This window comes from Carya illinoinensis, chromosome 15, assembly GCF_018687715.1.
Source record: "Carya illinoinensis cultivar Pawnee chromosome 15, C.illinoinensisPawnee_v1, whole genome shotgun sequence".
NCBI classification, from domain to species: Eukaryota; Viridiplantae; Streptophyta; class Magnoliopsida; order Fagales; family Juglandaceae; genus Carya; species Carya illinoinensis.
Genome location: NC_056766.1, coordinates 34,568,204 through 34,580,995, shown reverse-complemented (window position 1 = coordinate 34,580,995; position 12,792 = coordinate 34,568,204). Strand labels below are relative to the sequence as shown.

Here is a 12,792-nt window from a genome sequence, read left to right as displayed (position 1 = left end):
ACGCAGGCTAGGACCATTTTTTATAAGTGAGGAGACATGACAAGAGTCAAGACAAACCTAGCTAGAAATTATTAATTTTGTCTGCAAGTTATGTCGTTCTCGTTGACGACGCTTTGCGTTATGTCTTATATAATTGATAATGGAATGATTGTAATCAAGTCTAAAATTTAGTTAAAAATTAATATTTTAGTTGAAGTTAAAGTTATGGAAAACTCTACTTGCAGGCACGGAGGGGACGAATCGCGCACCAATTGCTGACGTCAGTTAATAAATGAAATGGTGCGTTTTAAGTTCAGCGGGAAAAAAAAATACGCACTGCGTTTCCAGTAGCCATTTGCTTTCCCCTCCCCCCTTCAGCTTCCCCCCCCTATCAATCTCTCCCCCCGTATGAAACTCTTCTCCTCTCTTCTCCTCTATCAATCTCTCCCCCCCGTATGAAACTCTTCTCCTCTCTTCTCCTCTATCGATCTCTCCCCAACTAGAGTTTTGATGCTTTCCCCTCCGCGGCTTATTCTTCACTGAAAATGATTGTATTTCGTGGACTCCTCGTCGTAGATTCGTAGACTTTGAGAAACCCTAAATCGAGATTGAAAGGTCTCTCTCTCTCTCTCTCTCTCTCTCTCTCTCTCTCTCTCTCTCTCTCTCTCTCTCTCTCTCTCTCTCTCTCTCTCTCTCTCTCTCTCTCATGGTTTTAGTTATTTGGTCTATTATTTATGATATATTGCGATTTTTTGTTTTCAACAGGTTAAATCGATGTAGATCCGGCTTCTGGAAACCCTAAATCAAGCCAACAGGTCTCTCTCTCTCAATCGTGCTTTTGGTGATTTGGTCTGTTATTTAATATGATGAATAAACTAGAAGCTCCAAATCTGTATGAAGAATTTTTTTTTTAGGGTTTATAGTTTTGGTTTCTGTAGGAACACATTTTGGTAGGGTTTGTGTTCAAAAATTAATATATAGTTTTGGGTTTTGATGTGTTTGGCTACCGAGAAAGTGGAAGATAATAGTTTTGGGTTTTGATGTGTTTGGGTCAATCCACCCAACCTGGATATCAAAGATGCTTGATCGTTGCTTTAGAGTCAGTCATATTGTTTCTTCAGTTTTTTTTTTTGGTAAAACTGTTTGGTTTCAACATGTCAAGCAGCCACCGGCTCTTCAACCGGATTATAATTGATTCAGATTTAGATTGACCCACATCGACCTGAACCCGATTATATCGAACTCTAATATTATTATTCAATTGCATGCTTGACGCCCTTCAAGTAGAATGTGTAAAATGTTTGTGCAGAATGTGTTCTATTAGAAAGAAAGTTGTTAGAGTTCTGTTTGCTTGTTACTTATCTCAAAAAAAAAAAAAAAAAAGTTCTCTTTGCTTGTTTCTTATCAGCAACCATTGTGGAGATTTTGGAGGACAAACTTGTACTACCCAATGTCCAGTGTCCATTTTCTTCTTAGCTCTCTCTACATGGGAGCTTTTTCCAAGATGCTAGCCATCAAGAGATGACATTGCAGATTCATATGGATGTGGTGGACATATATGAATGCATCTTACTTTTTGCGTTTTACCTTATAATATGGAGGGGCTAGTCTCCTAGCCTGGCCTGATCCTAAGTGACTCCTGTCATGATAGACCTATAGTCTCTTTAGTCCTTTCTCTGACATCTTGAAACATGATAGAGGCAATAAAGATGTCCTTGGTTTAATGCTAAAAGAAAATCGCTTAAGATCTTATATTAGTGATCAGCGCTATATAATTAAAGAATTTGTGGAGTATTAAGAAATAGAATGTACAACAAAAGTCCATCTCCCTCTTTCTTACACCAAAGGAAATGGGAGAAGTAAAGGTTTGAACACAGAAAAAGTATTGAAGACAAATTGAAAAATAATGAAATAAGAGGAGCAGTTAGCTCGTTTTGTGTTGTGCAGTTTTGTGTTGTGCAGTTTTGTTCATTGATTGGGGTGGGTCTATTATTTATGGATAATAATAAATTTTTGTTTCTGTTTGTGTTCATGACATTACCTCTCTTATTGCCCTAACACTAATATGATTTATCTGTTTTTCGTTAACACTCCCCTAACAGTAAGTAAGTTGGTCCACCTCTCTTCTCTAAAAAAATACTTCTAAACCCTTATACATAAACTAAAAATGAAGACACTTAATTTGCACCTTATCAACAGTTCAACAGTATACTCCATTGCCTATTTTGGCAAAATGTTGTCTGGAGAAAAGGTATCGAGTGAAGATTCTTCTTCTTCACTTGTTACTCATACTTTGAGAAACAATCCAATGTGTACTTGTGATTCACCCGCTTCACTTAGAACATCGAATACGCCAAGAAATCCAGGTCGATCATTCTTTGGGTGTTCAAAGTACAATTCTCAGGTAAAAAGTATTTTCCGTGCTTTAACTTGCAATATTTGGGTGTGAGTCAGAATTGCCGTGAGTTTTTACTATGCCTTTTGTTTGTTTGTTTGTTTATACAGGGGTTACCACACTGCAACTATTTCAAATGGGCAGATAGCGATAGCTGCCATGAAAAAGAAAAAGAAATTGAGATGTTAAGGAAGGAGGAAAAACTTCAGAAAACACAGTTAGAGGTTCAACAACATATTAAAGAGGTTCAAAGAAGAGAGGAAGAGGTTCAAAGAAGAGAGGAAGAGGTTCGAAGTTGGATGGAAGAGATTCGAAATTGGATGGAAGAGATTCGAAAAAGAGAGGGCGAACTTTTCAAGAGGGACTTGGGAGTCCAGCGTCAATGCCCAAGTGTTTGGCTCTATTGTATAATTTGTATCCTACTTTATTTGTACTTCTCACAATCGTAGTGAATACCCAATAATCTGGGCAACTTCGTGTATAAAGTTGATCACTTGTGATAATATGTGCTTTAGAGTAGCTGTAGTCCAACAGTCTACAAAATTAACTTGAACAAGTCTTTATTCTGTATTTAGTGTCTGCTCAGTTGTTTTGAAAAAGTAGGCAGCTGACTTACAAGTTACAACTGATCTTGGAAACTGTTGATTGTGTCTTTGGGCATTAGTTCATTGAAGCTAATTTATTATGGAACATTTGGAAAGTATGCTTGTGTTGTTTTTTTAGCATTAGTTCATTGCAGCAAATTTATTATGGGACATTTGGAAAGTATGCTTGTGTTGTGTTGTGAAGATAGTCCTATTTTGTGAAGATAATATGTGCTTCTTACTTGTGATAATACCGATTGCAAATTGCCCTGTTTTATAATAACTGTCTTCATTTCATGCACGATTATTAGGACTCAATCCGAAAAGTTAATATTTGGTCATTCAAGCTCATTAAAGTTGAAAAGTAACTCCAAGACATGTACAGCTTTTGTGTCTATTAATGAGCTGAATTTTGCATATCATATCTGGGAAATGAAGACAACTCTCATAAGCCCCACGTACTAACTGACATATTTGGCCATTATACACAGCAAACCATTTGGTAAAATCTGGGCATATATATTACAAGTTAACATATAAATTAAAAAATTCGTACGGTTGTAAATAAAAAGACAAACCAACTTGTAACATATATGATCCCAATTCCATATATCTGCTATTCGGCCTTATTGGCATCTTTGGCCAAAAATTGCCTAATACATTAGGACTCATTATGAAATAAAAACTACAAACCCTGAATTAACATATAAAAAAAAAAATAAACATCAACATGAATATATCAACATCCTGAAATACCATTTCGGCAAAAAGGCAAATAATAACCTTGTAGTTCATTTCAACAAAATATTCCTCAAGTTACCCATGAACATGTGGTTGTTTTTCATCAAAAATCAATAACAGCCACTCAAGTTACCCATCAAATATAACACTTTGAAACATTTACACATATAGGTGTAGTATTTGAGCTCATTTTTCATCCGAGCTGGTTGTCTTTGAACAAAAATTATAAACAATAAATCTTCCATGATAGCTCAAGTTGGCCTTCAAAAAATATTTACAATGGCATCCAAGCTGGATTTTGCTAGTTTGGCTCCACTAGTCTGGGCAATCTTCCCCTTACTCTTTCTTTTTTTGTACAAAACTTTCATGAATCTACCCTTATACAACTGCAAAGCACAGCACACCAAATCCACTCAAAATGAAGACACTTATCAAACTCCCATAAATGAATATCAAACTTAGCTAGCATACTTAACATATACACATTCTTAGGATTAGCTAAATTTGGGCATAAGCAACCTTTATGGAACAGAATATTGCAGTTAGCTTAATATGGGCATAAGCAACCTCTATAATTAGTTAATATTTTTGTTACCACGTCCTGACATAAGCAACCTTTAGATTTACACAATATTCGTAGACTCAATCTGGGCATAACCAACCTAGATTTACAACCTTTCCCATAAAGTCAGATCTGGTATGTACATCCTATATGTGTAAAATGGTGGCAGAATATTACTGCATAAGTAATGGGATAGGTACAAACCCTATAATATCTTTTATTGCGACGGTTGTGACTCACGCAACCATTCCGGCTGGGTTCCATCCAACCCCATATGCATCTGTGAACATAAAGAATTAGTTAAAAATCAAACCAACTTGTAAATTTATTATGGAACATTTACACGGAATTGGTCAAACATAAAGAAGACGATTTACACTTTCTTGAGTCTCATTCACTGCAAAAGCCTAACTCGGTGGCACTAAAGTCCAACATCTCCCTTAAGTTTTGTGAGGGCTACCAATCCAATAAGCAGAATATTAGTGAAGATAGTAACACATTATATATATGTAGTGTTTAAATTTTCAACATGTATTAACAACACAATATATTTTCTCCTATCATTAAAGACTCGTAATGCCTACCTGAACTGGAACATTTTGTTGTGTCCCAACATCTGCTTGGCCAAATAAATTCCTGCACGTTCCAACAACTTCGCCTTCTATTCCATGCGGCTACAAAGTTAAAAAAAAAATCCAGTCATATATATATTTACTAATAAACAGAGCTAATTTTATATATGTATTTTATTACGGTAAATTAGGGAGAACATATATGAGCTGGATTTTTTCGTTAACCTGTTTACGTTTTCCTTTTTGGCTAGACTTCTTCGTCATGGGTTTCCCTCTCTCAATCATTGACTTTTTTCTAAGAGATGGCGGTCTGCCTTTTCCTCTCACTACATGAGGACTCAATACTTTCTTAGAGCTCGCATCTATCGTTGCATCGGCATTATAAATTATAACCTTCGAGGGTGGGTTGTTGGTGTGGTAGCCTAAGTTCATTGCATCTAACTTAGCTAGCATATCCTCAGTGTGCTCATCACATGAAGATGCATTCGTGGCTACTTCGTAGCATTTCTTGATGATACGTGAATATCTGCTAACTTCAGGCCTCTGATCAACCATGTCATAACTACTTCGTATAAGAGTGTATGTTCTTTTTATGTCTTTCCTCCATCGATCTAGTATGTACTTTTCTGGAACCGAACGGACTTTGTTAACTCTCATAATGCCTAATACATGCCTACACAATATCCCTCTCATCTCAAACAAGGCACATGAACACTTCACTTCACATTCGGCCTCATTAAAATACACTATATGGGTCACCTCCTTGATGAAATCATCAACATTAACTTTATCTTCTACATGGTACGTTGCAATTACACCATCTTTCCGGTGTAGAGTTGGAAGAGTTGCAAGCATCCCTATTACTTCTTTTTGCACTTCTCTAAATTTATTGCAAGTGTATATGTCTTGAAAAGTCTTCTCAAGTGGAGAGGGAGAGACGACGGGAATTGTGACGTTGAATGAGTGGAAGTCCGCCTCACTTTCATTCTCAATCTTCTTCCTCACTGCATTATCGAACTGATCGATGAACTCTTTTAAGTTTGTCTTAGCATGAACATATCCGTCAAAAAAAGCATTCATGCTCTCACTTCGTTGGGTTGTACTCATTCCTGCCCAAAAAACTTCTTTCATGTACACAGGTGCCCAATACATACGCTCAGCGTATAAACTCTTCAACCAAGCATTCTCCTCCAAGTTGTACTTCGTAATTAACAGTTCCCAAGAGCCCTCAAACTCTTCCTTTGTGTGAGCGTCATACACACAATTTAGTAACTGACTTTTTAACCCAGTTTTGTATGCACCATGTGAATCTAGCTTCTCTGGCAATTTTTTCAATATGTGCCATAAGCAATATCTGTGTCGGCTGTTTGGAAATACGAGACTTATTGCATTTTTCATGGCTCTATCTTGATCTGTGATAATAGCATTGGGAGCTTCACCATCCATACAGGTCAACCAAGTCTGAAATAACCATGAAAATGTTTCCGTATCCTCACTAGATACTAATCCTGCCCCCAACAGAATTGACTGGCCATGGTGGTTTACACCAACAAACGGTGCAAACGGCATCCCATATCTATTTGTCAAATATGTCGTGTCGAATGTGATGACATCCCCAAAATATTTGTAGGCTGCCCTACTTCGTGCATCCGCCCAGAATACATTCCTCAACCGTCCGTCATCATCCATATCCATTAGTGAAAAGAACCCATCATTCTTGTATTGCATCCGAGCAAAGTACTCACGGAGGGCTCCAGCACCACCTTTCCCAAGTCGAAGGTGGCGTGCCTTGTCAATATAATTTCGACAGTCTTTTTCATTAAATGGCAAGTTTTCAAATCCACCCGCTTCTTGCACAAGAGAGGCAAAACTCTTGTTCATTCTGATCCCAGCCTGATCATTAATATCTAAGACTCTCTTAACAGACTCGCTCACTTCTCTATTGCAGCGGAAGAATCTCGACTTTTGTGGACTTAGGCCGTGATTATGAGAATTGTTAACACTCGACACCGTCAACACCCCTTTTTCGTATATGACATTTATCCTTGCCTTACAGTCTGTCTTCGATGTCGGACGTGGCCTCGCAACATTTGTCGTACGGTTCCGTGCCTTCCCACCACGAGCACACCCCAATGTGACATATCTAATGCTCCCATCCTCAAACCTATGACTCCTTTGTGTCATAATCCCAAAACCACATTGTTGCCCATATCTTTTATAATAAGAAAGTAACTCCTCTTCAGATTTAAACATCATTCCCAACTTCGGCTCCTTAACACTATTGGCCCCCTCAGTATGGAAAGTATTTTGTAGCCCGGACTGTCCAACATCTCTGGGTTCAACAGTATCATCAATATAGGGCGTAGACATACTTTTTCCAGTAGAGTCGGGTGATATATTTTGGAGTTCATCCACATGGCTTGAACTTGTGGAGTGTAAACCAATCGGAGAGGCAATTGATGAGAGAAATGGGGGCACTTCATTTCCCTGTAGTTTACACCCACAAAAAAATTTGTTTGAGTACAAACATGGATAAAAATAAGCGTAGTACTTATCAAACGAATCTATCACCTGATTAGTATTAGTAGATGGGTTGGCATCAGGACGCTCCACAAATGGCATAGGTAACCACGCATGTGGCATTGGTGGATGGAAACCATGCATATAGTTGGGAAATTCCGGATAAAAAGAAATTGGTATAGCCTAGCACATAAAATAGTAATGATTATGAAACAAAACCAGTCAACATAATGGTTTAAAAGCTGAATATCTGCTACAGCTCAAATTCCTACCTGAGACAGAGGATTTGTTGCTTCCTCTATGGTAGGAGGTGTAGAGGAAGATATTTTCTCCTTCCCTTTCTCCATCTAGGGAATATTTTAGAACATTAAAACTCCATGAATATAAATTTATTCAAAATTAATAAAGTCTTATAGAAATTTAAATATGGTATTCACTTCACATAGAAGTGAATCTAGTTTATTCTAGAACAGAATCTGATACTTGAATCTAGAATGCACCTTGCATTGGAGTGTTGAGTTTTTGGATAACAAGTTTAGTTATCCAAAATATAATGTTTTACTTAACAAATGCAAGAAAACAATACAATGAATATGATTTTATTTGCTCTAATAATGTTTTATTAGGCTTTTCAGGGATTGAAACTTAATCCAATGAAAAATGATATTTATGATATTTTTAGTTTGTCTTCCTTTGATCACCTCATATTTGTCATCAATTTATACGACGGGAATTATGTGTATCCTGTAGTAATCTAATTTTGATACCACATCAATAAGGATTATATGAATATAATTAAAAAATGACAAGAGCAACATTTTTCTAATACGATACACATAATGTGAAAATCCTTGACTTGCCAAAAGACATCCTTCTAAAACATTACATATTAGTATATTTCTCTGGTGATTTCAACAAAGTACTCACGGTTCCTATATATCCATAAGCACGATTCACATTTCCTTTCCCTATAAAGCACATTACAGAATTAGAACTCATCCTCTCTTGCAAATCCACATACAATTTGTATCAATGAACAGACCTTAACTAACTTCTCTATTTACATTTGCAGATAAATTACCAGCCCACTTGCAAATAAATTACCAGCCGAAATGTGCTTACTCAAACCGTAGCTTCTGTTCCTATAATGCTTCTCTTTTTAGTTGTGGACATAATTTAACTTCATAATTTATGAACTACTTACAAGGGAAATCATGATATACTCTTTCAAATTGGCCAAATAAAAATTTCGAACTACTTCTTAAATCATGATAAAAATTACTTTCTATTCTAGGAAACCAACCAACACAACTTCACTCTGGCCGTGCCTTCCCCTGCTTTCAAGAAACCAACCAACACAGCCTCAACCACCCCATCTTCAACTCCTTCCCTCCATTCTTACGTATGTACACTATGTTTGGTTGTAAATGAAAATAAATAATACTTTGTGAGGTAAAGGAAAGCACCATCTGGTATCTCGTTATACAAGAGCAAAAAAATGCAGAAAATTTACATGCTTGTGTTCAAATAAACAAGAAAAAAAACTAAAACTATGGAAGTCAATACCTTTTCGGATGATGATCTTTACATGTGAAAGCCGAATGTTTCTCCTTCTGAGTTCTACTATGTCCTCTAATGGCAGAAAATGGACCGGAACAGATAAATGAGAGATAAAAAAAGAGAAACTCAAAAATGAAAGTGGAGAAACTGAAACAAGAGTTGCTCACGATAGTGAAAATGGTGGAGAAAATCTGTGAGCTGAACTCGGAGGGCTGGGTCGCGGGCTGGGTCGCATGAAACGTTCTTGCAGAGCTGCAGCGAATGGACGTGGATGGTGGACGGGAGAGAGAGAAATCTTCTCAAACACGTTTCAGCTTTTTCCCTCCTAACATTGTTTTGCTTTTTTTTTTTTTAGCTTGCCACGTCATTTTCGTCCGCTTATTCGTCCGCACCATGCCTGCGTATAGAAGTACTCTAAAGTTATTGAAGATATTCATTCGATTATCTATTTTAAAATTAAAATAATAATATAATATTATATTTTTTAATAATATTTTATAAATATACTCTATATATTAATTTAAAATTTAATTTTTACTTAAAATTATTATTTTCCAATTATTTTTTATATCAACTTAATTATCTAACATAATAAAGCATTTTTTTTTTTAAAAAAAAACATTTTCTAGAAAATCTGAACATAATATAACCTTATTTACAAATGAAAGTTTTTTAAAAAAATTAATAACACCTTTTTGAATATTTGTTAATAAAATATGAATTTGATAGTGAATAAATCTCCAACTTTGAAAATTTCTTTATAGTTACTGTAACTCAAAATCTAAATTACAAGTTAGTCTTTAGCTAGTTTAATGCAAGTTATTTGTACAAAATTTAGCTATATTTTGGATTTCATTGGCATTTGGTTAGTCCAATGTTAGTGCTCTTTATAACTTATCCTTAGTTTCTTTTCAAACTTCATTCAAAAATAAAATATTTTTAACTTTTAGTTTTTAATTTTTTCTTCTAACCAATATTTAATTATTACAATTTTACAAATTTTAAAATAAAAATTATATTCAAACAATTTTTAACTTTATAATATTCTTATTCTATTTTTTTTTTCAAAATCTAATAAAATATCTTAATTTAAATTATTTTATTACCATTCACAAAATTCTGAAATACTCGTGTTTGGAAGATGAAATCACCAATAATTGATTGGAAGCATTACTTTTTCAACTTTTCATAAAAAGTTAAAATATATCTCAATCCACTTTATACATTCAAACACATATATCAACCTATTTACATTCAAGCGTATCTCAATGGGACTCACAAAATATTATTATTCATAAATCAACTCAAATTATTTGAAATCATCTCAACATCCAAACATAGCAAATATGTCCAAACGAGCCCGACTGAATTTTGCCACTCTTTAATTTGCAAGGTCCTTTCCCTAATCGTCTCATCCACAAGACAGATCATAGTTAAGGTTAGAGCCAAGAATTGGCACTGGTACACTAATTAATTTTAAGATCATAGTAATGTTGGATATAGTCTAGGATTCGTAAGTCTCATGCATGTATTCTATTTGAAAAAAATAGAGTCTACTATTAAAAAATATTTTTTTATATGAATCTCAAATTTATCTAATTTTTTCAAAAAAAAGTGCGCGAAACTTGTATATTGTAAAACCGCAAATATCATTTTCTTATGAGGAGTGGTACCCTATCCATTGAATAAAGAGATATAATGCTCAACAGTTAGGGTAGGGGTGAGCACTAACTTAATCGAAGCCGGATTCTCCTAAATTCAACTCTGACTCCGACTTATGTAGACTCTGATCTGATTCTGACTCTTGGGTTTGGGCTTTCAAGTTTAAGCTTTTTTTTAAACTAATTCATGTTAGTCCATTTTAAAAAAGAATTTTTTATGAGCTTTCAAATTTCAATTTTTTCAAAAAATAAAGAAGTAAAACTAAATTATTCACTGCTAATTTACTTCTATACTAATATCTCATTTATTTTTATACTATATTTATACTATAATGTCTAATTATATATTATCACACTATAGTATTGCATATTATTTTTAGTATCTAATTACATGTTATTATATTATAGGATTACATATTATTATATTATACTAATGTCTAACTTATTTATACCTTATTTTTACACTAAACTTATTTCTAGTGTCTAATTATATATTATTATATTTTAGTAAATTGGTATATCATGTGTTATTAACTTATTATTAATAGAATTATTTAAACTATCATTAGTCTATTTCTATTATAGTATAATTATATTGTTTTATAATCATTAGATCATATATACTAGTATACTATTTAATTTAATTATATAAGTTTTAGTTATATAACTATATAATTATACTAGTATACATGTTAAATATATAGATAAATACATATTTTTATAATATATGTATAATATTGAAGTTGAATTTGGAGTTGCAGTGCATATTGTTAGAGTTAGATTGGATCGAAGTCAGAATTAGAGTCGTTTAGCAACACATCCGACTTTGAGTGAAAAATAAAAAAATAAATCAAATCGGAATTAAATTTAAAATCAAATTTTCAAATTTTTATTCATGCACGTGATAAGCAATATTTGACTATTCATGGATAAACAGTAAACTGTAAAGAATTTTGGCTAATATTTGTACTTATGATCGATAGATACTTTCATTCATATTCAATCAAACAAACCGACGATAACCTTCGTTGGATACCACGTGACATCTTATAATAGGGCGACACGTGCATGAAAAATTTTGACGTACATGTTGGCTTTAATTAAAACATGAAAAACGACAAATATAAATGCCACGTAAGACTAAAAATTAATATTGAAATTTAAAGACAAAATGTATGCTTTAAAAACAATATCAAAAAATAACAATAAATAGAATATTGCATGCACATGACATCATGATGCCCTTATATATTTATAAAAAAGTCTAGTTACAAGTATATTTGTACACTAATATGTGTATCAATTTATTGTGATTGGTCAAAAAATAGATTTTATTAAAAACAGTACTAATTTAACTTTTAAGAATGAAAGAATCAATATTGGTACGCAAATTAGTACGCGACTTTGCTTGTATGTAGTAAAACTCTATATTTATATATATATATATATATATATATTTTCAATATGATCCCCTTATATATTACCAAGAAAAGTAGCTCATATATTTTATAGGAAAATGCTTAGGCTACTGTTGACTAGGGCCACCGTTGGTTTTTTTTAATAATTAAGAAAAAATTATTTAATATTATTATAAAATTTTTATATTTTTTAAATATTTAAAAATATTAAAAAATAATTTAAAAAAATTTCTTAAGCATAACAATAGCTCCCAACGAGACGGTGACCCTAGCATAATCCATATACGAAGTGCATGCATGGCCATATTAATCCGAAACTTGTGATGATCGTGCGCTGTGCCATAAGTAGCTGTGCTATGCCATAGGCGTGAGCCACCTCTCGCCTCTCGGGGTGGCTCTCCGAGTACATGTAAGTAGTACTCTATTAAATTAAGAGATATGTTATTTGTATTTTTAAATTATATAAATTTTGTATATTTTAAAAAAATAGATAAATTGATATTTATATAAAATATATATATTTAATAATAAATTTTGATTTTTTCAAAGAAAATTTCACAAAATTTGTGTTCTTTAATATTCCTCAGTTTAATTTATCCAAACATGATAAAAATCACATGAGGTCCACGCATGCATGCGAGTAGTACTCGATCAGGATGATTGGATGAATCATGTTAATCTCTAACGAATCTTGTTTTCCACATGTCAGAAGTGATAAGTTGCTTCTGGAGGAGGACAAAAGAAATTGACAAGCTGGCTGCCAATTGTTTAGCACATGCAATCATGTATGCATATATATA

At 33.6% G+C, this 12,792-nt stretch overlaps 1 protein-coding gene across 1 annotated transcript; it reads left to right on the top strand.

The window, feature by feature from the left end:
* Positions 1–363: 363 nt before the first annotated feature.
* On the top strand, positions 364–3,043 carry LOC122297441. Its single transcript, XM_043107489.1, has 3 exons — positions 364–594; positions 745–2,383; positions 2,485–3,043. Exons 2-3 carry the CDS (start codon positions 2,147–2,149, stop codon positions 2,821–2,823), a joined length of 576 nt encoding a protein of 191 aa, XP_042963423.1. The 5' UTR covers positions 364–594; positions 745–2,146; the 3' UTR covers positions 2,824–3,043.
* Positions 3,044–12,792: the final 9,749 nt, after the last annotated feature.